This window comes from Pongo pygmaeus, chromosome 1, assembly GCF_028885625.2.
Source record: "Pongo pygmaeus isolate AG05252 chromosome 1, NHGRI_mPonPyg2-v2.0_pri, whole genome shotgun sequence".
Lineage (NCBI taxonomy): Eukaryota > Metazoa > Chordata > Mammalia > Primates > Hominidae > Pongo > Pongo pygmaeus.
In genome coordinates this window covers 152,089,550-152,111,199 of record NC_072373.2, presented here as the reverse complement: position 1 = coordinate 152,111,199, position 21,650 = coordinate 152,089,550, and the positions used below count along the sequence as shown (strand labels likewise).

The following is a 21,650-nucleotide window of genomic DNA, read 5'->3' as shown; positions in this document are numbered from 1 at the left end:
GGCAGGCTGGGGGCCACTTGGGCAGGGAAATCAGGGATCCTGGGTGTGTAGAATGTGGTCTAGAAAGGAGGGCATGAATTCTGGGTGGCCATTCCCCCTTGCCCTTATGGGCTCCCTACCTTGGGTGGTATGCAGCTAAAGGAATGCCAGAGCAGAACTTCTGCCTAGCTCTAAGGGTAATATTGGGTCAAGGTATTAATTTCCCCAAGTGCTTTCCTTCTAGATTGCCTTGGCCTACATGTTTCTTTCAAGCAAATGTGATAGCTCCTCTTAAAATGAACTCTCTCTACAGAACTTTTTAATTCCTCATCTCTTTGGATTTGGGGATAAAAACAGCCCTGGGGGCCGGGTGTGGTGGCTAATGCCTGTAATCCCAGCACTTTGGGAGTGCAAGGAGGGTTGATCACGAGGTCAGGAGCTCGAGACCAGCCTGACCAACATGGTGAAGCCCTGTCTCTACTAAAAATACAAAAATTAGCCGGGCGTGGTGGCACATGCCTGTAATCCCAACTACTTGGGAGGCTGAGGCAGGAGAATCGCTTGAACCTGGGAGGCGGAGGTTGCAGTGAGCTGAGATCACGCCACTGCACTCCAGCCTGGGCAACAAGAGTAAAACTCTGTCTCAAAAAAAAGAAAAAAAAGAAAAGAAAAAAAGAAACAGCCCCGGAGTACTAATATTATGCTTACTCTCTGACTACCACCTGCCCAGTCTCTTTATTAAACCATCACCAAATACCTTAACTTGGATGTACCATTTGTTTCCTGTGTGAGCATGCCCAATACAGCTGTTCCTTAAGTGAGATTTTACAGCAAAGGTGAATTCGACATAGCCTTGAGGGGAACATTCACTTTCTAAGTAAGAAAAAATAGAATTTAGAAATTGAAAGGACACAAAAGATTATAGAATCCAACCTTTTCACCCTATGTCAATACACTGGCCTCTTCCTTTGATATTTTGACATGGCTGAAAGATATTCTTCTCTTTGAAGTTTTTCTTAGTTTCACACCTTCTGGTGTTCTGTTCTATGCTCACAGATATTGATAATGAACCTGCCATGTACCTTATGATGATTCACTTATCTTCCTACTTTTCTTTAGTCAAATTTCTGTGAGCTCTTTATTCATACAATGCATTGTGAAGTCATTGTGCTTTCACTTGATGGGAATGCATAATTTGCTTAGTATTATAGGTTTTCTCTACTCTTTTCTCATTAGTCCAAGACAAAGTAATACTATTTAGTGCTACAGCAATCATAACCACGAAGGCAAATTTGAGCCCTGAAACTCTGTGGTAGTATCCTGTTTTCAAAGAGTTATTCAGATGAACCAGAATATATTACATTACTTTTTGGGGAGGAGGTGGTAAAATATGTACATTATCTTCATTGAAGTGGTTTACCACTCTCTCTCTCTCTCTATATATATATATACACAACAGATTTTACCAAACTGTACACCTAATTTTTAAAAAAAAGTCAGTACAGGCCAGGTGCAGTGGCTCACACCTGTAATCCCAGTACTTTGGGAGGCTGAAGTGGGAGGATTCCTTGAGCCCAGGAGTTTGACACCAGCCTGGGCAACATAGGGAAATCCCATCTCTACAAAAAATCAAAAGAAAAAGAAAAGTCCGTACAATTATGTGTCAATTACAAATTTAAAAATATTTAAAAAGTCGTTTGTCTTTTTCATTCTTGTTCTGAGTAACCAGTGCTGTTTTCCAATGGTTAAATGACACAATGCCTTTACTACGCCAGCTCCTGAGAGCTGATTGTGTACATATATTCCCAACTCTGTTTAGAGGTGTCATGTAGATAGCTGGAACTCAGCCATGGTGAAGTATTTACACAATGAAAATTAGCAAAATCGGGGCTTTTTCATGAATAGCTGGTTAAACGATTACCAGCCCATCACTAGCTGTTAACATAAATAAACAAAGACTCATTGCAGTCCTATAATACATATATATTTTTGACATGGGGTCTCAGGTTGAACTCAAGGTTCTGGACTCAAGGGTTCCTCTGGCCTCAGCCTCTCAGGTAGCTAGGACTACAGATGCCTGCTACCGTGCCTGACAGTCCTTAATTTTGTGTGTGTGTGTGTCTCACTCTGTCACCCAGGCTGGAGTGCAGTGGCACAATCTCAGCTCACTGCAACCTCTGCCTCCCAAGCTCAGGCAATCCTCCCACCTCAGCCTCCTGAATAGCTGGGATTACAGGCATGCACCACCACACCTAGCTGATTTTTTTTTTTTTTTGTATTCTTTTGTAGAGACAGGGTTTCACCACTTTGCCCAGGCTGCTCTCGAACTCCTGGACTCAAGCTATCCTCCCGCCTTGGTCTCCCAAAGTGCTGGGATTACAGGCGTGAGCCACCGTGCTGGGCCTCTGTCCTTAATTTATTTTTGAAATTTTTATTTTATTTTTTATTTTTTTGAGACAGTCTCGCTCCGTTGCCTAGGCTGGAATGCAGTGGTGAGATCTCGGCTCATTGCAACCTCCACCTCCCGTGTTCAAACGATTCTCATGCCTCATCCTCCAGAGTAGCTGGGACTACAGGCGTGTGCCACCACGCAAGGCTAATTTTTGTATTTTTAGTAGAGACACGGTTTTGCTATGTTGGCCACGTCCTGGCCTGCCTCTGCCTCTCAAAGTGCTGGGATTACGGGTGTAAGCCACCACGCCAGGCTTCAGTCCTTAATTTTTAACTGTGTAAAAGAATTCTGAGACCAAAAAGTCTAAGAATCACCTGGTACAGTGATTGCTTATCTACGGAGCAAGAAAGTCTTACTAGGGGAAAAATTAAAAAAAAAAAAAAAAAAAGGGACTTTGGACTTCCAGACACTCGACCCTATCAAATCTTTTGCAGAGATTCATACTGTTGCCTTCACCAAATGCCACCACTGCCATTCTCCCATGGGGGTCATTGTTGACCCAGTCTTTCCCCCAAAGACCAAGAGGGTCTGGGGTTGAATGATGAGCTGCTTCTTAAATTTGAAGAGCCCAAAGTCTGCTAGGAAGGAAAGGGCTGCAACCTTCTCTAGCAAACACCAAAGATCTATCACCTTACGTCCTATAGCTACTTGTGGACCAAAAATGGAACTTTAAGGTACTGCTAGGAAAAGAATGGCACCAGATCAAGTTTTCCAGATAATGGATTCCAACTCCAGCAAGTGGGATAGGAGGTTCATGACACAAATATATTTGTATTAGGTGAGTCAATCACCAGCATACCAAGATCAGTTACTTTCACAAACTGCTCTGAGGCAACTTAAATACAGAAGGAACTTCAGAGCCAGCTCTTCGGCTCCAGGCTCCTTTTTAACTACTTATTGTGGTGTGGAAAATATCAGCTTGCTGAGGATTTATCATCTTAATAGAGAGCTCCTTGGGAAGGAAAAGGGTGAAATTTAAAAAAAGGATCTTCATTAAAGAATAGGGAGTTGATTATGTTGCAGAATCATATCTTCTTGTTTTGTGACACCTTGGAAACATAAACTTTAGAGCTTTTTCGTCTCCACTGCACAGAGGTCTGATTGCTTCTGTTTAAAAATGGGGATCTACTGACGGATTTCAGCCAGGTTCTTCAGGTCTATGTCTGAATACATGATTGTTTCTTCCTTGAGAGCCCCAGCAGCAAAGGTTCACTACAGTGCTATGTCCCCAGGCAACATAGGAGGCTTTGTCATCTCAGGCAGGAGAATGTGGCCACATACACCTGATTATCAACAGCCTGAAGCAATTCCCAGTGGGCTGGTCCAGTGGTCAAACTGAAAGCCCCTGGATAAACCAACAGCTGGCAGCCTCTCCGTGTGTAGATTTGTGCAAGCTCTGCAAACCAATGTCATGGCAGATGCCCGGACTCATTCTGCAGTAAGGAGTATCAAATGTGGAGAAACTATTGCCTGGACTCAACATTGTGGATTCTTGAAACGTCATTTTTCCAGCAACACCAGTATCAAGCAGATGGACCTTTCTGTGCTTTACTATTAAAGCTCCATGAGGTGCAAACACAGCACAAGTGTTATGTTATCTAATTTCCCAGCATCCTCTTCAGGGATGGAACCTCTAGTGAGGCTGTATTCCTTTGCTACTTCAGAAAGCTTCTGTGTGGATTTACCAGGAATTTTCGCCGCATATTCAGGAAAATATTTTGTGCCATATGAAGAATTAAAGCATTCCAACAAAGAAACCATTTTGGCTCCTTGTGCTGCTGTCTCCCAGACAAGGCTACAAGCTCGAGTGTTGTTATCTGATTCGATGAAGAAACTTGAAGCTGGATGAGGGCCAAGTGGAAAGTTGCCCTGGCTCTCCTGGGAAGCAACAGCAGCAGCACAGGCTGAGTGCAGGTGTCCCTGTATTACTTTTCTAAGTCACAGAAACATAAAAGAAAAATGTTAAAGTTGTCCTAAAGCTTTTTTTTTTTTTTTTTGAGTCTCCCTCTGTTGCCCAGGCTGGAGTGCAGTGGCACAATCTCGGCTCACTGCAACCTCCGCCTCCCAGGTTCAAGCGATTCTCCTTCCTCAGCCTCCCGAGTAGCTGGGACTACCGGCATACGCCACCATGCCCGGGTAATTTTTGTATTTTCAGTAGAGACGGGGTTTCACCATGTTGGCCAGGCTAATCTCAAACTCCTGACCTCAGGTGATCCGCCCGCCTCCACCTCCCAAAGTGCTGGGATTACAGGCGTGAGCCACCGCGCCGGCCTCCTAAAGAATTCTTAAGACTCTCCTCCCCCAGTACATCTGCTAAACTTAAGTTGAGAAACATGGATTTTTCAGGACTGAATTGATGTGAGAGGTGAGGGAAGAGGAAAAATCCTGATACGATGACTCCGCAATGTCTGGTCTGGGAGTGCTTGGTGATCCTATTAACTGAAATCAGGAGTAAAAAAAAAGAAAAGATAGATGCAGGAGAAATGATGAGGTCAGTTTTGTTCAGTCTCAATTTGAGTTTCCTACAGTACATTCCCTTTCTGGTAGAATAAGCTGGAGTTGGAGACATTTGGTAGACAACAACGTCTGTGAAACCGAGAATGTTGATGTGACCACACAGGAAGAACATACAAAGCTAAGTAAGAAGGGAAGTTTGTCGAGGAAAAACTGTCGGTGAATGCAACTCCTGGAGACTAGCAGTTAGCAAGGAGCAGGGTGGGGGACGGGGAGAGGAGAGGTAAGGAAGCCAAAAGAGGACAAAATTTAAGAAGAATGAAACGGGCAACGCAGATCAAGTAAGATAAAAACCTAAAAGAATTACTTGTATTTGGTAATTAAGATATGATAGTGATTTCACTCCACTGAAATTGCATAGTAAGTGAAATTTCAGTAGAGTGTGGGGGCAAAGTCTGATCACAGTGCTTCTAAGAGCAAAGAAGAAGTGAGGAAATTTCGTGGCTAATAATTCAAGACTGTTTTGCTTTGTTGTAAAAAACGTAGTTGGAGGGGACTGGACTTGAAAACAATGCAATAAACGCGAGGTAGGGAATTGAGGGAACTCACACTTCACACCGAATGGCCTCAATTTTCTTGGTACTGTATGTATGAGGCAAGGTCCTCTGTAGAGACTAAGAAGGGCAGAGCTGGGGCAAATGACTTTGGAGGCGTGCTGAATGTTGGGAGAGGAACCGGCCCAGGAAATAGGCAAAAGGGAAACTCAGAGGTGCCGAGGACCCGGCTGAGGGTGTTTATGAATTCAACGTAGCACCAAGCTCAAGGTTATGTGACTTTCTCTTCCAATTCTGCCCTGCAGAGTGTAAGACGCAGAAAATGCAGACGAAGATTGACTCCTACTTAAATCCCTATCCCCCAAAGCCCAGACGTACGGACTCGAAGGCCTGTGGCCAAATCGTGCGTGGGTGCCTACTACAGATTTATGAAAAGCACAGAAGGGCCAGCGTGTTTGCCTTCTAAGGCGTATTGTTCTGTAGCGTCGGCATCCTCAGGCCTTCACGTAAATAAAGCCATTTTTTACAAGGAGTAGGGATAAACCTGGTGATAGGATGAAGGACTACGTAACTTTCTTTCTCTCCAGATCCATCCGGGGGGAGGCTGGGCGGGCGGGCGGCTGCTCCGGTCCAGGGGTGGAGGTCTGGGCCCTGACCCGACGCAGCCAGGCGGAAGCGCGGCTGCCATTGGAGGCTGCTTTTACCTGCGCGGGGCCCGGGGCGCAAAGTCCGAGGCGCCGCGGGGAGGAGGCGGCGGACGGCAGCGCAGGTGGGCCCGCGCCCTCGGCCCTGCAAGATGCCCCTGAGGCTGCGGGGGAAGAAGAAGGCCAAGTCCAAGGAGACCGCCGGGCTGGTGGAGGGCGAGCCGACGGGCGCGGGCGGCGGGAGCCTCTCAGCGTCCCGGGCTCCCGCACGCAGGCTGGTCTTCCACGCGCAGCTGGCGCACGGTAGCGCCACGGGCCGAGTGGAGGGCTTCTCCAGCATCCAGGAGCTCTACGCCCAGATCGCGGGAGCGTTTGAAATCTCGCCGTCGGAGGTAAGGCGCCAGGTGCTCGGGCTCTCCCGCCTCTCCGCCGCGCTGCGCCGCGCGTACTTCGGTGGGCCCAGGAGGGTTGAGCGGCGTTTGCCGGAGCGCGAAATCCGATGCCGTGTTGAGTCCGCCGGGGGCGTCCCGGGGGGAAGTGAGTGTGCCTTCCCTGGAAGGGAAAATTTAACTTGGCAAGACCGGAGAAAGTCACATTCCCCCTTGCTCCGAGATCTGGCCTTTGGGAAGCGGGTTGGGGGAGGCAACCTTTCTTCCGCTTGCAAATGTGTTTGCTTCAGATGTCCCGGATTCCGCCGGCCGTTCAAGGCGTGAGCACCTTCCCAGACTCAAGATCTGGCGGGGCAGATTAATACCCTCCACTTCATCTGGACTTTACTCTCCTGTTTCCTCCGCAGGCGTGAGAGTCACGCAGGTCATCTCCCTAGATTAATGGGAAAAAAAAATTGAAGTGCCTTCCAGGTGATACCCAGATTAAGTGGGGGGAAAAATTGAAGAGCTTTCCAGGTAATACCAAACGGAGGCCCACTTCCCCCAATCTGTCATTTCTAACATCAACACCAGAAACCCTTTGGTGGTATATCCAAGAAGCTTAAAAAGCTGGGCTGTTATTCCAAGAGTGGATAACCTGGAGATTCATACATAATCACGTGGGACTAGTTAACAAAATTTTCATGAGGAAGATCAGCTCTTTTACATCATATCCTTAAAAAGGGACTGAAATTTGCTTTAATTAGATTGCATGGGGGCCTGGAACTAAGTTTGACACAGGCATGACCTAAAGCACTAGTTTATGTGAACGTTTATGTGAACACTTTATTTGTGCTAACCCAAGTGAACTGCAAAGGTAGGTGTGATAAGTTAGCTCAACAAAATATTTTGTCCGCATTTCTAGGAAAAGCATACAATTTTGTTGCCCTGGACTCCGAGGAGTGCAGAGAGCTGTCTTTGAGGCATACAGCGGCACCTGGAGTTCTTTAATTAGTTGTTTATCAGGTCTGTTCAAGGGAAATTGAGGTCAAGGCCAAATTCCAAGAGGAGACGAAAGAGAGCTTAAAGTGTAACCCTTTGTTCTTTCGAAGTTCCCAGGCACTAAAGGGCAGATCGCAAACCCATCTGTGAATTATTTGTATTGATATAGGATACTAATAACACTTTACATTTATATAGGATTTTTTTTTTTTTTCCAAAAAACACTTTCACAGGACACTTTGATCTCTAGGGGAGGCAGGTGGCAGGTTAAATACGATAACTTGGACATGGAGACAGGTTCTACCCTTTACTAGCTGTGTGGACTTGAATGAGTTTAACTTCTCTCAGTTTTAGCCATCTATAAAATAAAGATTAGAATATTTGTCTTGAAGAGTATTGTGAAGAGTGGAGTCCATATGTAAATGTATCAAATTGCATAGTTTATGGTCAGGGCTTAATACATGGTAACTAATATTATTAATACCTAACAGTTAAATGAAGGACTGAAGTACAAAGTGATTGGCCCTTAGCCAAGGTCACATACCTAGCAAAAAAAAAACTTGGCTGTAATTTAAACTTGGATCTTCTGATTCCTAAGCTAGTGAGCTTGTTAGCATGCTTAACTGACAACTTTAAATGTCTTTGCTGTAACCAGGGACTTCAGTTTTAGTTACAGATAGTCCTGGGTTTATGATAGTTAGACTTAAGATTTTTGACTTCGCCATGGATTTATTAGGATGTAACTTCCTGGACTTAAGATTTTTCCACTTTATGGGTTTATTGGGGTATTAAATGCATTTTTGACTTATGATATTTTTGACTCACAATGGATTTATTGGGACATAACACCTTGGTAAGTAGAGGAGCATGTGTATTTTGCATTAACACTTCTCCTCATCATTATATATGACATTATTCTGAGCTCAAGGTACATGATTTTATTCAATCTACTTAATCCCTAAGAAGTAAGTATTATTATTAATATCCCCACTTCACAGAGAGGAAACAGACTTTGAGGTTCAGAATTTTTCCAGAATTACACATAGCAAGTGGCAGAGCCTGAATTTGAATTCAGTGTATTCTTTTTTTTGTTTTCTGTTTTTCTTTTCTTTTTTTTTTTTTTAATGAGGTGGGGTCTCACTCTGTTGCCCAGGCCGGAGTGCAGTGGTGCGATTATAGCTCACTACAGCTTCAAACTCCTAGGCTCAAGCAGTCCTCCTGCTTCAACCTCCCAAGTAGCTGGGACTACAGGCATGTGCCACCACATCTGGCTAATTAAAACAATTTTTTTTTAGAGATGTGGTTTTTCTGTGTTGCTCAGGGTGGTTTGAAACTCCTACTCTCAAGTGATCCTCCTACCTCAGTCTCTTGAATAGCACAGACACGGAGCCATTGTGCCCATCTTTTTTTTTTTTCCTCCCATGAAGCTATATTGTTTCCCAAGTTTTCCAAAGTCTCAGCAATAGCTTGGTAGCCATGTTCAACATTTTCAGTGCACTGACTTGCAAGGTCAGTTTCCAAGATAATATACACGAGTTGTTTTCATGTGTTATATCAAAGTTTATAACATTTTATAACCCGGGTATATGGGTAAAACCCCAGTTTTACCATGTTTATGCATATAACCAACATTAATGCAAGTTTTCCATCTGGATTAGAAAAAGTTAATTATATGCAGAATAAAGTATTGGTCATCATAGCATAGTACGCATAATATTTCAGTGGTTCACTCTGAAACAGAAGTAACTTACTAAAGTGAAATGCATACCAAGGAGATTCCATTTTCGTAGCCCATTTCCCCAGCAAACAATTACCTCAGCAATAATGAAGTTAACAACTTTTTTTTTCGTTGGTTTTTGTTTTTTGAGATGGAGTCTTGTTCTGTCGCCCAGGCTGGAGTGCAGTGGCACGATCTTGGCTGACTGCAACCTCCACCTCCTGGGTTCAAGTGATTCTCCTGCCTCAGCCTGCCTAATAGCTGGGATTACGCACCACCATGCCTGGCTAATTTTGTGTTTTTAGTAGAGATGGGGTTTCACCATGTTGGCCAGGCTGGTCTTGAATTGATATCCTGACCTCAGGTGATCTGCCCACCTCGGCCTCCCAAAGTGCGTGAACCACCATGCCCAGCCCTGTGATGTAAATAACTTTTGAGATGTCAGTGGGGACAAAAACATTTGCCCCCCTTAATAGGATTGAATAGATAGTTAACTCAGAAGTCCTGCCTTTTTTCTGGAGTGGTGGCTGTAAGGATATAAATAGCGCTACATGAAGAGCTAGCCACTCTTTATTGAGGAGAAAGGGAAAAGACTTGATGTCAAGTGGAGCAGATAATCAGGGCCCATAATGTGCCCACAGCTGTGCTAGGCCTGTAAGCCTACAGTGTGTTCACTCCATCCTCACCAGAATCTTTTCATTTTACAGTTGAGTGAAGTGAGACTCTGAGAAGTTAAATAGGCTGGTATGTGGCTGAGCCAGGATTTGAATTCTGGTTTCGTGGTTCTAAGTCTATTACATAGCAGCTGTGAGATTCTTGGTAGCTGCATTCAAATTCCAAATACGAACTCAGAAAAACCTCTTTTTTTTTTTTTTTTTTTTTTTTTTTGAGACGGAGTCTAGCTCTGTCGCCCAGGTTGAAGTGCAATAGCGTGATCGTGGCTCACTGCAACCTCCGCCTCCTGGGTTCAAGTGATTCTCCTGCCTCAGCCTCCTGAATAGTTGGGATTACAGGCACGCGCCATCATGCCTGGATAATTTTTGTGTTTTTGTAGAGATGGGGTTTACCGTGTTAGCCAGGCTGGTCTCAAACTCCTGACCTCAGGTGATCTGCCCACCTCGGCCTCCCAAAGTGAGCTGGGGTTACAGACGTGAGCTACTGCACCTGGCCGGTTCCAAGTCTATTACATAGCAGCTGTGAGATTCTTGGTAGCTGCATTCAAATTCTAAACACAAACCTGGAAAAACGTCTTTTGTAAACAAATTTTTTTTTTTTCAATAAAAGCTTCAGACTTAGCCACAAAAATATTTATTGCCTCAAAAATATGTTGATGTGAGACTGACAGTTGTGGACTTCAGCTAGTGTTTTGTGGTCCCTGAAGGAATAAGCTAATGAAGCCTATGAATCAGTTTTGTTATTAAGTTGAGACAGATGGCCAGTTATGTAAAAATCCCTCATATCTGCTGCCTTATTTCAAAACAATTAAATGAACAATTCAGTAAAAAGAAAAAAAACCCTGTAAATTAATCTCATCTAAAGAACAGTTAACTCCTACATAAATGCAAAGACTCTTCTTGAGAAAGTTTAATACATACCATCTTTTTTTTTTTTTTGTTTGAGACAGAGTCTCGCTCTGTCACCCAGGCTGGAGTGCAGTGGTGCTATCTCAGCTCACTACAAGCTCCACCTCCTGGGTTCATGCCATTCTCCTGCCTCAACCTCCCAAGTAGCTGGGACTACAGGTGCCTGCCACCATGCCCGGCTAATTTTTTGTATTTTTAGTAGAGGCAAGGTTTCATCATCTTAGCCAGGATTGTCTCGATCTCCTGACCTCGTGATCCGCCCACCTCAGCCTCCCAAAGTGCTGGGATTACAGGCGTGAGCCACCATGCCCGGCCAGTACATACCATCTTTTAAAATATCCAGGTTACATGAAACTCTCGAGCTATGGTCATAAATTTTGTTGAAGGGGCATTTTGAATATTTGACTACTGTAATTGTTTGGCAAGTAGTTTTTACCGTGATGTATTTTCCTAATTCTCTATTATGCAGAAAGATTGTAGGAAAAAATAATGAATGTGAAAACTTAAGAAAAGATGTATAATTAAAAAAAGTTAACCCCACTTTGCTCAATAAATTCATTTTGTAAAATGTAAAAAAAAAATGATGTCATTATTATTGATCCTTGGACATTAAAAGAATAACAAAGAAATATTATTAACAAAAAAAAGATAAGTTTTGTAGTTAGAAATTTTACATGTCCAGAAACTGGAAATTCAGATGCAGTTTCTCTGCAGAATTCAGAAATTACTTTCTTTTACTTGTTTAGATTAGTTTGTGTGTGATATTAGATACCAAATAGTTCACTGAATAATAAATGAGTAATTCAGTGACTTATTCTCTCCCCATACATAAAGCAGTCAAAGAAAGCAGAGTACTTGAAAAGCAGAAAAGGCAAGAAGTGTGATTCTTTTTTTTTTTTTTTGAAATGGAGTCTCACTCTGTCGCCAGGCTGGAGTGCAGTGGTGTAATCTCGGCTCACTGCAACCTCTGCCTCCCGGGTTCAAGTGATTCTCCTGCCTCAGCCTCCTGAATAGCTGGGACTACAGGTGCATGCCACCATGCCCAGCTAATTTTTGTATTTTTAGTAGAGATGGGGTTTTGCCATGTTGGCCAGGCCTGTCTCGAACTCCTGACCTCAGGTGATCTGCCTGTCTCGGCCTCACAAAGTGCTAGGATTACAGGCATGAGCCACCGCACCTGGCCTAGAATCGTGATTTTTAAGGTGAGATTTTTATCCTCACAAGCATGCTGTTATTTCTCTTAAACAGACCAACCTTCTTTTGACACCTGTTCCCATCCCCTATATTACCACCTCATTTCTCCTTTATAGCAAAACTCTTCAAAAGTTGCTGTCTCTGAGATACAATTTGTATGTCATTTTCTGCTCTAAACCTTTCATGGCTTCCCCTCTCACTTGGAACAAACCAAAATACTATGATGGGCTACAGGCTCTGTTACCTCTTCAGAATCATTGTTCCTTCTGCTCCAGCCAGACTGGTCTCCTTGAATGCTGGAGCCTTAAGACTTTTGCATTGGTTTTTGCCTCCGCCAGAACCTCTTCCTACAGAATGCCCTTCCTTAAGTCTGTTCAAATGTCATCTTCTTGGTGAGGCTAGCACTGATCATCTCTAGGTACAACACTCCCTGTTCTCTTCTCTGCTTAATTTTTCTCCATAGCATACTATCCTATGTATATTTAACTTACTTTGTTTATGGTCTGCCCCCTTGCCCCAATAGAAGCTCCACAAAGGCAAGGATTTTTGTCTTTGTTTGCTGATGTGGCCCTCAAGGGCCTAGACTGTGCCTGAAGCATATTATAGTTGGAGTTTAAAAAATATTTGTTGAATAAAAGGATCCTCACCAATTCAGTAGTTAAAACCTACTGTCTTTAGCATAAAGCTATAGTATTGGTTACAATACTAATATCTTATGTAGGTGTTAATTTTTTTTATGTTCTGCTATGAGGAAAGAGACTAGCCTTTAGGTGGGGGTAGTGAGGAACATCACTCATATCTTTAAAATTTTTTGAAAATAAATGTATATATTTAAGGTATACAACATGATGTTTTGATATAAATAGTGAAATAATTGTTACAGTCAAGCTAATTAATATATCCATCTTAGAAACTATGAAATTTGAGGCTCTGTTTGCAAGCAAAGGCACTTCCTAAATGAGTTACAGCATATGAGGAGCTGCTTCCTAAGGCTTCCCAGAAGCTACTTCCTTTTCTCAACTTGCTGACACTAGCACTGAGCTCTTTTGAAAGTCAATATTCTGTATTTATGTGGTACTTCTAGAAGACATGAAATGTTCTGTAGACTTTATCATTTCCCAGCAGTGCAAATAACTGGCAAGTGGAACTGTTATCTTTCTGGTTCACAAATGGGAAACTGGGACGAATAGAGCAAAATAGGGTTTTACTGATTTGCATATAGCACCCCCTGCCCTGGAAAAACAAGTTACAAAAATCTACAAAAAATGAAAGAATTGGGAATTGGGCGTGAATATTACTATTGAGGTCTGAGGAATATGAAGTAAGCCCGTCAAAATTGAGTAGAAAAAGTGTGAGAAGCAGTCCCTGACATCTGGTAGGGGCCTTGGCACTTGCAGGAAGGCCTTGGCATTCTGTTGCACATAAACAATTGCACAGAACGTCAACAGCAGATAAGACCGCTCTGACTGTGGTAATTTCTCCTACCTTACAGATAGGTTTACTAAGATTCCTGGTCATAGAATTGCACCCACTTCCTGACAGCACCCTATCCAGAACAAACCCATGCTTTGGACCCTCTCCCAAATCACCTAACACAAGCCCAAATCCTTCCTAATGTGTCTTTCTGAAACCCCCAGGATTTCCCATAGAGTACTGTCACCCTCCTCACAAGGAGCAATAAACTGCAGGTGAGAATTCCTCGTGGTCTTTGCCTGGAAGGTATTGACAGTTGTCACTTGTCACTCTTGGGTTATTACAATGCAGATTCTAAAGAGGCAGCCTGAATTTGGTTTCCCTGACTCCACTCATCCTCTTTTAGTATTTTAATGCTATAATCATACCAGTCTAATCTTAGCACTTTGGAAGGCTGAGAAGGGAGAATCCTTGAAGCCAGGAGTTTGATTGAGAACAGCCTGGGCAGCATAGTGATACCCTGCCTCTAAAAAAGAAAAAAAAAAAAAATTAGCCAGAGGTGGTGGTACGCATCTGTAGTCCCAGCTATTCAGGAGGCTGAGGTGGGAGGATCACTCAAGCCGGAGTTTGAGGCTGCAGTGAGCTATGATTATGCTGCTACACTCCAGCCTGGGCAACAGAGCAAGACTGTCTAAACAAACAAAAACCTGCAAGGGCTCCTCATTACTTACAAACCAATTACTACCAGCCAAACAATGTCTCGTATTCCTGTCTGCCTCTTGAGTCCTCTCCTATGCCCACTGTTCCAGTCTCATTTCTTAATAATCCCCTTTACATTCAACAATATTTAACTATTTCATTCCATTGTGCTTTTTCTCATGCTGTTCTTTGTTCCAGTAACTCCTACTCACTTTTCTAGTCCTGTAATTTCCTCCAAGAAGGCTACCCTGTGAATCCACAAATCTGGATACCCGCTATTGCATGATTTTTAACATAGCGTTTGCACATAAGATTGAATTTAGTTACTCCTCTTATTTCTTCCTGAGGGCTGGGACTTTTTTCCTTTTTAAATCTTGTTCTTAGATGGTTAGCTAGATGGTTTAGCTGCTCCTTAAAAGTTTACTAAATAAAAGTAGATAATGGATATAGTAGGAGAGGAAGCTGAGGATATAGATAGTAGTAAGACTACAAATGTCCTTGAAGTTGTATGGATTTTATTCTGTAGGCAATGAGAATAACTCAGATCTTTTTCGGAAGAAGCAAGGATCCCTGACACATGTTTTACAAAGTAGAAGCACACTCAACCATTCATTCTCTATATTTTCTTTCTAAATAATATTCAGTCTAAATGGAATATAATGGTATTTTCTGGATTTACATCATACCATCTGAGAAGTTATAAATATATCACAGTCATTATGTAGGCTTGATATCCCCTCCTGAGCACCAGCCTCATTTTTATATGAAAAATTCAGGCAAGAAAAACATGACTCATTTTGAGAAGTGGGAGGAGGATCCAACCAGCTGCCTTATAGACCTCATTGCTGTCAGGAGGGTATGAAATGGGTAAGACTGCTGTTGTGCTAGAAGTACCCTGAAGAAGATATCTGAACAACCCTAAAATAAAGTTTACACCCTTGGGCAGGGGTGGACTCCTCTTCAAACCCTGGCTACCTGTAGGTTAATAGCCAGCCCCTTCACATTCTCTCGCCTGCAAACACCAACCCAGCTACCCTGAGTGGAGTGGAAGGCTCTTGCAGGTTATCTTGGGCAATTTGTATGTATGTATATGTCTGTCTGGCTGCTGTAACAGACTATCATAAACTGAGTTGCCTATAAACAACAAAAATTTATTGACTGAGAAGTCCTAGATTGATGTGCTGGCAATGTGGTATCTTGTGGGAGCCCACTTCCTGGTTCATAGACAGCCATCTTGTTGCATCCTCATGTAACAGAAGGGGAAAGGGAGCTCTCTCTAGGGCCTCTTCTATACAGGCACTAATCCTATTCCTGAAGGCTCGACCCTCATGACCCAGTCACCTCCCAAAGACCCCACCTCCAAATAGCATCATCTGGTAGGAGGTGGGGGATTAGGCTTGGGGACACACACATGTTCAGTCCATATAAATATTTATATTATTAAAATGTATAGGGAGGTAAGGAAGCTTAGGACAGCTTCTGCAGCTGCACAGTCAGGTTCCAAGGACAGTTGGAATGTTGCTCATTCTGTTCAGGTTAAAGCAGTAGCTCTATACTGTGGAGAACTGAGAGCAAGTCTGGTTGTCCTTAGCCTTCCATCTCAGCCTCTCTCTCTCCCTGCTTATTCTACTTTTGACTGATTCTTTCTTCTCATCCTCTTGACTTTGCTCCTCCCATTATTACCTCACCCCACTGTGTCTTTATGTTTCTTTACCTCTCTGCTTTCTGTGCTCTGCCTGTGTGTCTTATTAAACTTCCTAAGAAAGAGTCTTTGTTGTGTCAGGGTACAGCACAGGTGGGACAGGACCCTTGGGCCTGTGGGTCAGGTTCATCTCTGGTCCAGCCTACAGGGTCATGTGGTACAGAGGTAGGTGAGCAGTGGATAAGGAGTTCTGCAGGAGAGAGCTATGCACATGGCAGATATTCTGAGACATCTTGATTTAGGGGAACGTAAATGGCAGACACCTTCCATGGCCTGTTTAGAAAATGAAACTATTTTCCGTTCTCTATGACCTTTATGCATTGTTCTCTTTATCTGGAAATCTCTCCCCTACTCTTTCCCTGTTAACTCCTACTTGTGCTGCAGGACTTGCAGGTCATTACCTAAAGCCTGCCCACTACCTCAGGACTGGGTTCTGTGCCTATCCTCTAAACTTCCATAACTCTTATCAGACTTAGTGGTCATCGTTGCTTTAATGTCTGTCTCTTCCATAAGATTGAGAGCCACTCTGGGCAAAGACTGGCAGTTAGTATGCAGTAAAACTTATGGCTGGGCATGGTGGCTCACGCCTGTAATCCCAGAAGTTTGGGAGGCTGAGGCAGGAGGATCACTTGAGCTCAGGAGTTCTTGACCACCTGGGCAACATGGTGAAACCCCATCTCCACAAAAAATACAAACAAATTAGCTGGGAATGGTGGTGTGAGCCTGTAGTCCCAGCTACTCGGGAGGCTGAGGTGGGAGTATGGCTTGAGTCTGGGAGGTGGAGGTTGCAGTGAGCTGAGATTGTACCAGTGTACTCCAGCCTGGGCGACAAAAGCCCTGTCTCAAAAAAAAAAAAAAAAAAAAAATTATTACAGAAATTTTAAATACATGCAAAATCAAGGAAATAGTGTAATTAACTCCATGTGCCCAGCTTCGACGATTGTCAACATTTGCCAACATTTATTTTCTTCCTTCATTAACAAAATTTTTATTAAATATAACACAAGTAGAGAAAAGCACATAAAACAAATGTGTAAATTAATGGATAAATTGAACACCTTTGTAACCACACCTATGTCAGGAGATAGACTTTATCAGCCACCTGAGAACCTTCCATGTGCCCCTTCCCACTTGCACCCAAGAGTAACCACTATCCTGACTTTCATGGTAATGAATCCCATTATATAGTTTTTTCATTTGTGTGCTTTCCTAAACACCATAATTCGGACTTCTTTTAAATATGTTTTTGAGTCTTTCTTAATCTATAGATTCCCCTTCGTCTTGTTCTCTTTCCAGTGTATTTGTTGAAGAAGCCAGATCTTTTACCCTGTATGTTTCAGTTTGTTTTTTGCTGATTGCATTCCTGTAGTCTAGTTTGGCATCCCCAGTCATTGTATTTCCTATAAATTAATAGTTGTAGTCTAGGTTTAATAAGATGGGGTTTGATTTTTTTCCCTGATGAGACAATATCAAAAGTGTAGTTAAAATTTTATATTGAATGAATAAAATCAACAGATAAAATAGGGGTCTCACCTTTTAAAATGTCATCAGTTCTATTCTACTGGAATAGACTCCATCCCATTTTGAAAAGTCTCTCCTATGTTTTTTATTTCAGTTGTCTGTATGGTGAAGCAACTGTGTTTTTCTATAACCCTCTGAATGTATGGCTGGGACTATCTGTGAGCCCTTCATCCCTAAGAAACCCTCTCAGCTATACCCTCAGCAGAGCCAGATGTGCTTTTCCTACATCTGAATGCTGGCAGAATTTTTTTGATGCATTGTAATTGTACATATTTATGGGATATGTGTGAGATTTTGATACAGGCATGCAATATGTAATGATCAAGTCAGGGAATTTAGAATTACTGGTGGAATTTTAATTTTTCAAAAGAAATCACTGTGGAGATATTCCTGTTATGTGTATAAAGAACCAAATACAGGGAAGAAAGAACTAAAAACCCTCAATAAAAGGTGTGTATCATGTCAAAAAAGTTTACTTTGATCATTTGTACATATTATGAATTTATAGCTAGAAAGAGTGATTATAATACAGTTTTAAAATGGAAGGTAGATAATTTAGGCATGTTCAATCTTATTCTTCATTAGAAAACTTATTGATTATTGGCTTTGTGCCAGTCAGTGCCCCAAATGTTGGGATACATCAATGAATAAAACAGACAATAATCCTTGGCCACATGGAGCTTACATTCTAGTCCTCCATCCTGTGAGATGGGTACTTCTTGAGTCAATGAGACTGAATGCAATAGACATTGTTGAGTTATTCTCTGAACTCTTATAAATTATAGGTTTTCTTTTTATACCCACATTTCTTGCCTTAAGGACCTAGAAAAAAGGACCTAGAAGCTTTTGCTAAGCAAGAGGAAAACATAAGTGTGTTCATACTTTTTGCTGGAAAATGTTCCATCATTTATATGGCCACTCTTAATACCTTCTCTGTGCCATATACTCTTAAACCTCCCTTCTGTTTGGAAGCATAATTATAGTATAGCTTAGTGGTTAGAAGTGCTGCTTACTATCTCTGAGACCTTGGGCAAGTTATTGGCTGCTCTTTGTTTTTGTTCCTCATCTGTAAAGTGAGGTTAATGATACTTGTCATCACAACAACCTTTTGTGATGACAAGTATCATTTCATGTATGATTTTTACATACATGAAAAATCATGTATGTAAGATCTGTGCCTGGCACATAGTAGGTATTTTTTAAATGGTAGTTATAATTCTAGAGTTGGAAGAGTCTTTATTGTATTCTAACTTTTGAACTTGTTTACCAAATAGACAACTCATCTTTAGTTACTTTTAACTGATTTTTTTTTTTTAATTGAAGGATTCACTCAGAGCGCTTATTAGGAGTTCAGCATTGTGCTTGATGCTGGGAACTTAAAGGTGAAGATGACATAGCCCCATCCTCCAGTGGAGTGCGGTTCAATGACAAACAATTTGATAAGCTAGTGCAGGTTTCCTAAAATATGTTCCAAGCAACATGAATCCCTTGACATATTATAGAAAAAATGCCTCCAGTTGTCAAATAACTTTGGGAACTGTATTTTGTAAATTCATGATACATATTAATGGCTTTGAGAAGTCCACTAAAAATTTAAAAATCCAAGAATCTTGGTGTTTATTATTCCCCTCACTTATTTGAGTATGGTGCTCTCCCTTTTTTCCTGCATAACAAACACTCCGTGGACCAATATTCCAAGATATATACTTCAAAAAAATGCTGGTATGTTTTTTCAAAAATGATTCATCAGTTATTCTGTGATAAAAAGGGACTCTATGATAACTCATAACGTTCTGTTATGGTGAATGCCCATTTAGCACCAAAGAACTCTGCCAAATAGCTTCCATTTCATCCTTGTCCTTTACTGATCCTTTTGCTGCCCTGTCCTCCTCACTATCCAACTTTGGGCAAGTCTTCCCTCTTGTTGGGGTGGGTGAACTAGACCAGTGGTTCCCAAAGCCAGTTGCCTCTTAGAATCACCTTGGTGACCTTTTTAAAGAACACAGGCTTCTGGGCCTCACCCCTACAGATTTTGACTAGGGCCTGAGAATGTTGTCATTTTAAAAAAGCTTCCCTGATATACTTAGGTGGCTGGCCTGTCATCCATTGGTAGATTGTGTGTTTGGGAGCCACTGAATTAAATGAAGAGGTCCAAGGTCTTTTCTAGCTTGAATGCTCCTCCAGAGCTTGTGCATTCAATTAAAAATATTCCAGTGTCATCTTTATGTACAAAGTATTGAGGGACATACCATGATGACTATGACAGTGTTTTGCAAATGGCTTGACTATAGAAATCCTTGAAACGGTAGAGACCCTGGTGTATCTAAAGTCATTTAGGCTGAGTGCAGTGGCACATACATGCCTGTAATCCAAGTACTTTGGGAGGCCAAGGTTAGTGGATCACTTGAGTTCAGGGATTCAAGACCAGCCTGGGCAACGTGGTGAAACCCCCTCTCTACAAAAAATACAAAAATGAGTAAGGCATGGTGATGTGTGCCTGTAGTTCCAGCTGTAGTCCCAAGTTGAAGCTTGGATAGGACGGGGGAGGCAGAGGCAAGAGGATTGCTTGAGCCCAGGGAGGTTGAGGCTGCAGTGAGCCATGATCGTGCCACTGCCCTCCAGCCTGGGTAAGAGTGAGAAAAAACAAAAAACAATAAAAAAAAGAAAAAATAAATAAAGTCATTTAGAGATCACTTCTTGTTAGAGATGTGCTAGACAGAGAGTTTAAACCTGAAGTGCCAATAGCACTCTGTGAATTAGAGATTAAAAAATGAAGATGTAGTATTTTTGAACTTAATGAGGACTTTTGGAAAATAGAATTCTATGAATATAATTCAGTAAGGCATAGTAGTATAAACTTGAAATAAGAATTTTTTTAGAAGCTGAAGCATATTTTCTGCTTTTCTGACATTAAATGTAACGTTTGGAAATTTGGGATGGTGATATCACACAAATTCTTTTATAGTTGCTTCAAAGCTTTATAGGTAAAGGATATAGGTGGGCTGTAATCAATTCGTAAGATCTATTCCTAATCTAACCTGTCTCATCTCTTTTTTTTTTTTTTTTGAGACCCACAGTGATCATCACTTATTGAAGCCTCAACCTCCTAGGCTCAAGCGATCCTCCCACCTCAGCCTCCCAAGTAACTAGGATTATAGGTGCACACCACCATGTGTGGCTAGTTTTTGTATTTTTAGTAGAGATGGGGTTTTGCCATGTTGCCCAGGCTGGTCTCAAACTCCTGAGCTCAAGCAATTCTCCTGCCTCAGCCTCCCAAAGTACTGGGATTATAGGTGTGTACCACTGCAGCCGACCGACCCTCTTTCATCTCTTGATTTTATCTCAGTGTTAACTGCAACCTACCTCTCAAGTCCTCCTCTTCCCATTAACCTGTTGGCTCTCAGTTAATGAGGGCATCCATAATGTTTGACCAGAGGCTGCCAAAGGAAAGTGATCTCTTGCTTTTGTGCTGCATTCATTTACTGAAGTTACTAGCAGAAATTACTCTCTATAAAGCTGAATTCCACAGTGGAACTACACAGTAAATGATTATTTTAGTTGAAAAAGTAAGGTATGTAAATTGAATTTTTACATGGTAAACATCCAAAACATATGGGCCACCCAGAACCACCTATTGTAACCACTTTCTCTACTGTCCTTCCAGAAAAATACTCTATAAATGTGTGTGTGTGTGTGTGTGTGTGTGTGTGTGTGTGTGTGTATATATGTATATATGTAAAACATTCATATCTGTGTGGGTATATCCCCCCACTTTATCTTTTTTTTTTTTTTAACTCAATTAGGAGCATATTGTATTCTGTTCTGTATGGTTGGTAGTGGGAGAAGAACAGGAGTAGCCCTAAGAAAGAAATGCTGAGGCCTGGGAATGGCAGTCACTGTATCCTTGCAGTGTCTCATAGGGCCACCAGGGAGTCCTTGTGCAAGGAGAGCTGCCACTGTGTCTTTAATGGTGATTAGCCAAATTTTAATAATTTCTAAGAAGTCTACCTGTTTCCTGAAAGGGTTTCCTGTGCTGCCTTTGTTTCCCTGTGTCTCCTTAGTGTAAACCCCCATCACCTGACATAACCAAACGTGTTCGCTGACACTGCTTATTCAGAGAGAAGTAACTAACAAACACCTTTGGGCCAGTTGCTCACTTAGACAAAGAAAAGAGGATGGCTTCCTAGCCAACTGAAGGTGGACGGCTCTGTCACTGCTTGTCTGAATTGGGATCCAAGAAACTGGCCCGCATTACTCATCTCAGAAACTCTAGCCCTGCTGTTTGGGGTGTGTGGAGTATTCTGAGGTTTGGGTGATTAAAATGTGGAGTGGGAAGTTGAAGGGACTTAGAGCTTTGTCAGCGGTAGA

The 21,650-nt window shown here is 42.2% G+C and overlaps 1 protein-coding gene and 1 pseudogene across 1 annotated transcript in view; one reads left to right on the top strand and one right to left on the bottom strand.

Moving 5' to 3' along the window:
* Positions 1–3,461: 3,461 nt before the first annotated feature.
* On the bottom strand, positions 3,462–6,127 carry LOC129043967 (omega-amidase NIT2-like; annotated as a pseudogene).
* GIPC2 (GIPC PDZ domain containing family member 2) overlaps positions 6,120–21,650 on the top strand; it is a 92,298-nt gene continuing 76,767 nt past the window's right edge. Inside the window, exon 1 of the mRNA XM_054479740.1 lies at positions 6,120–6,475. Within this exon, the coding sequence (XP_054335715.1) occupies positions 6,236–6,475 (240 nt within the window). The 5' untranslated portion in view covers positions 6,120–6,235. The remainder of the gene's footprint in view (positions 6,476–21,650) is intronic.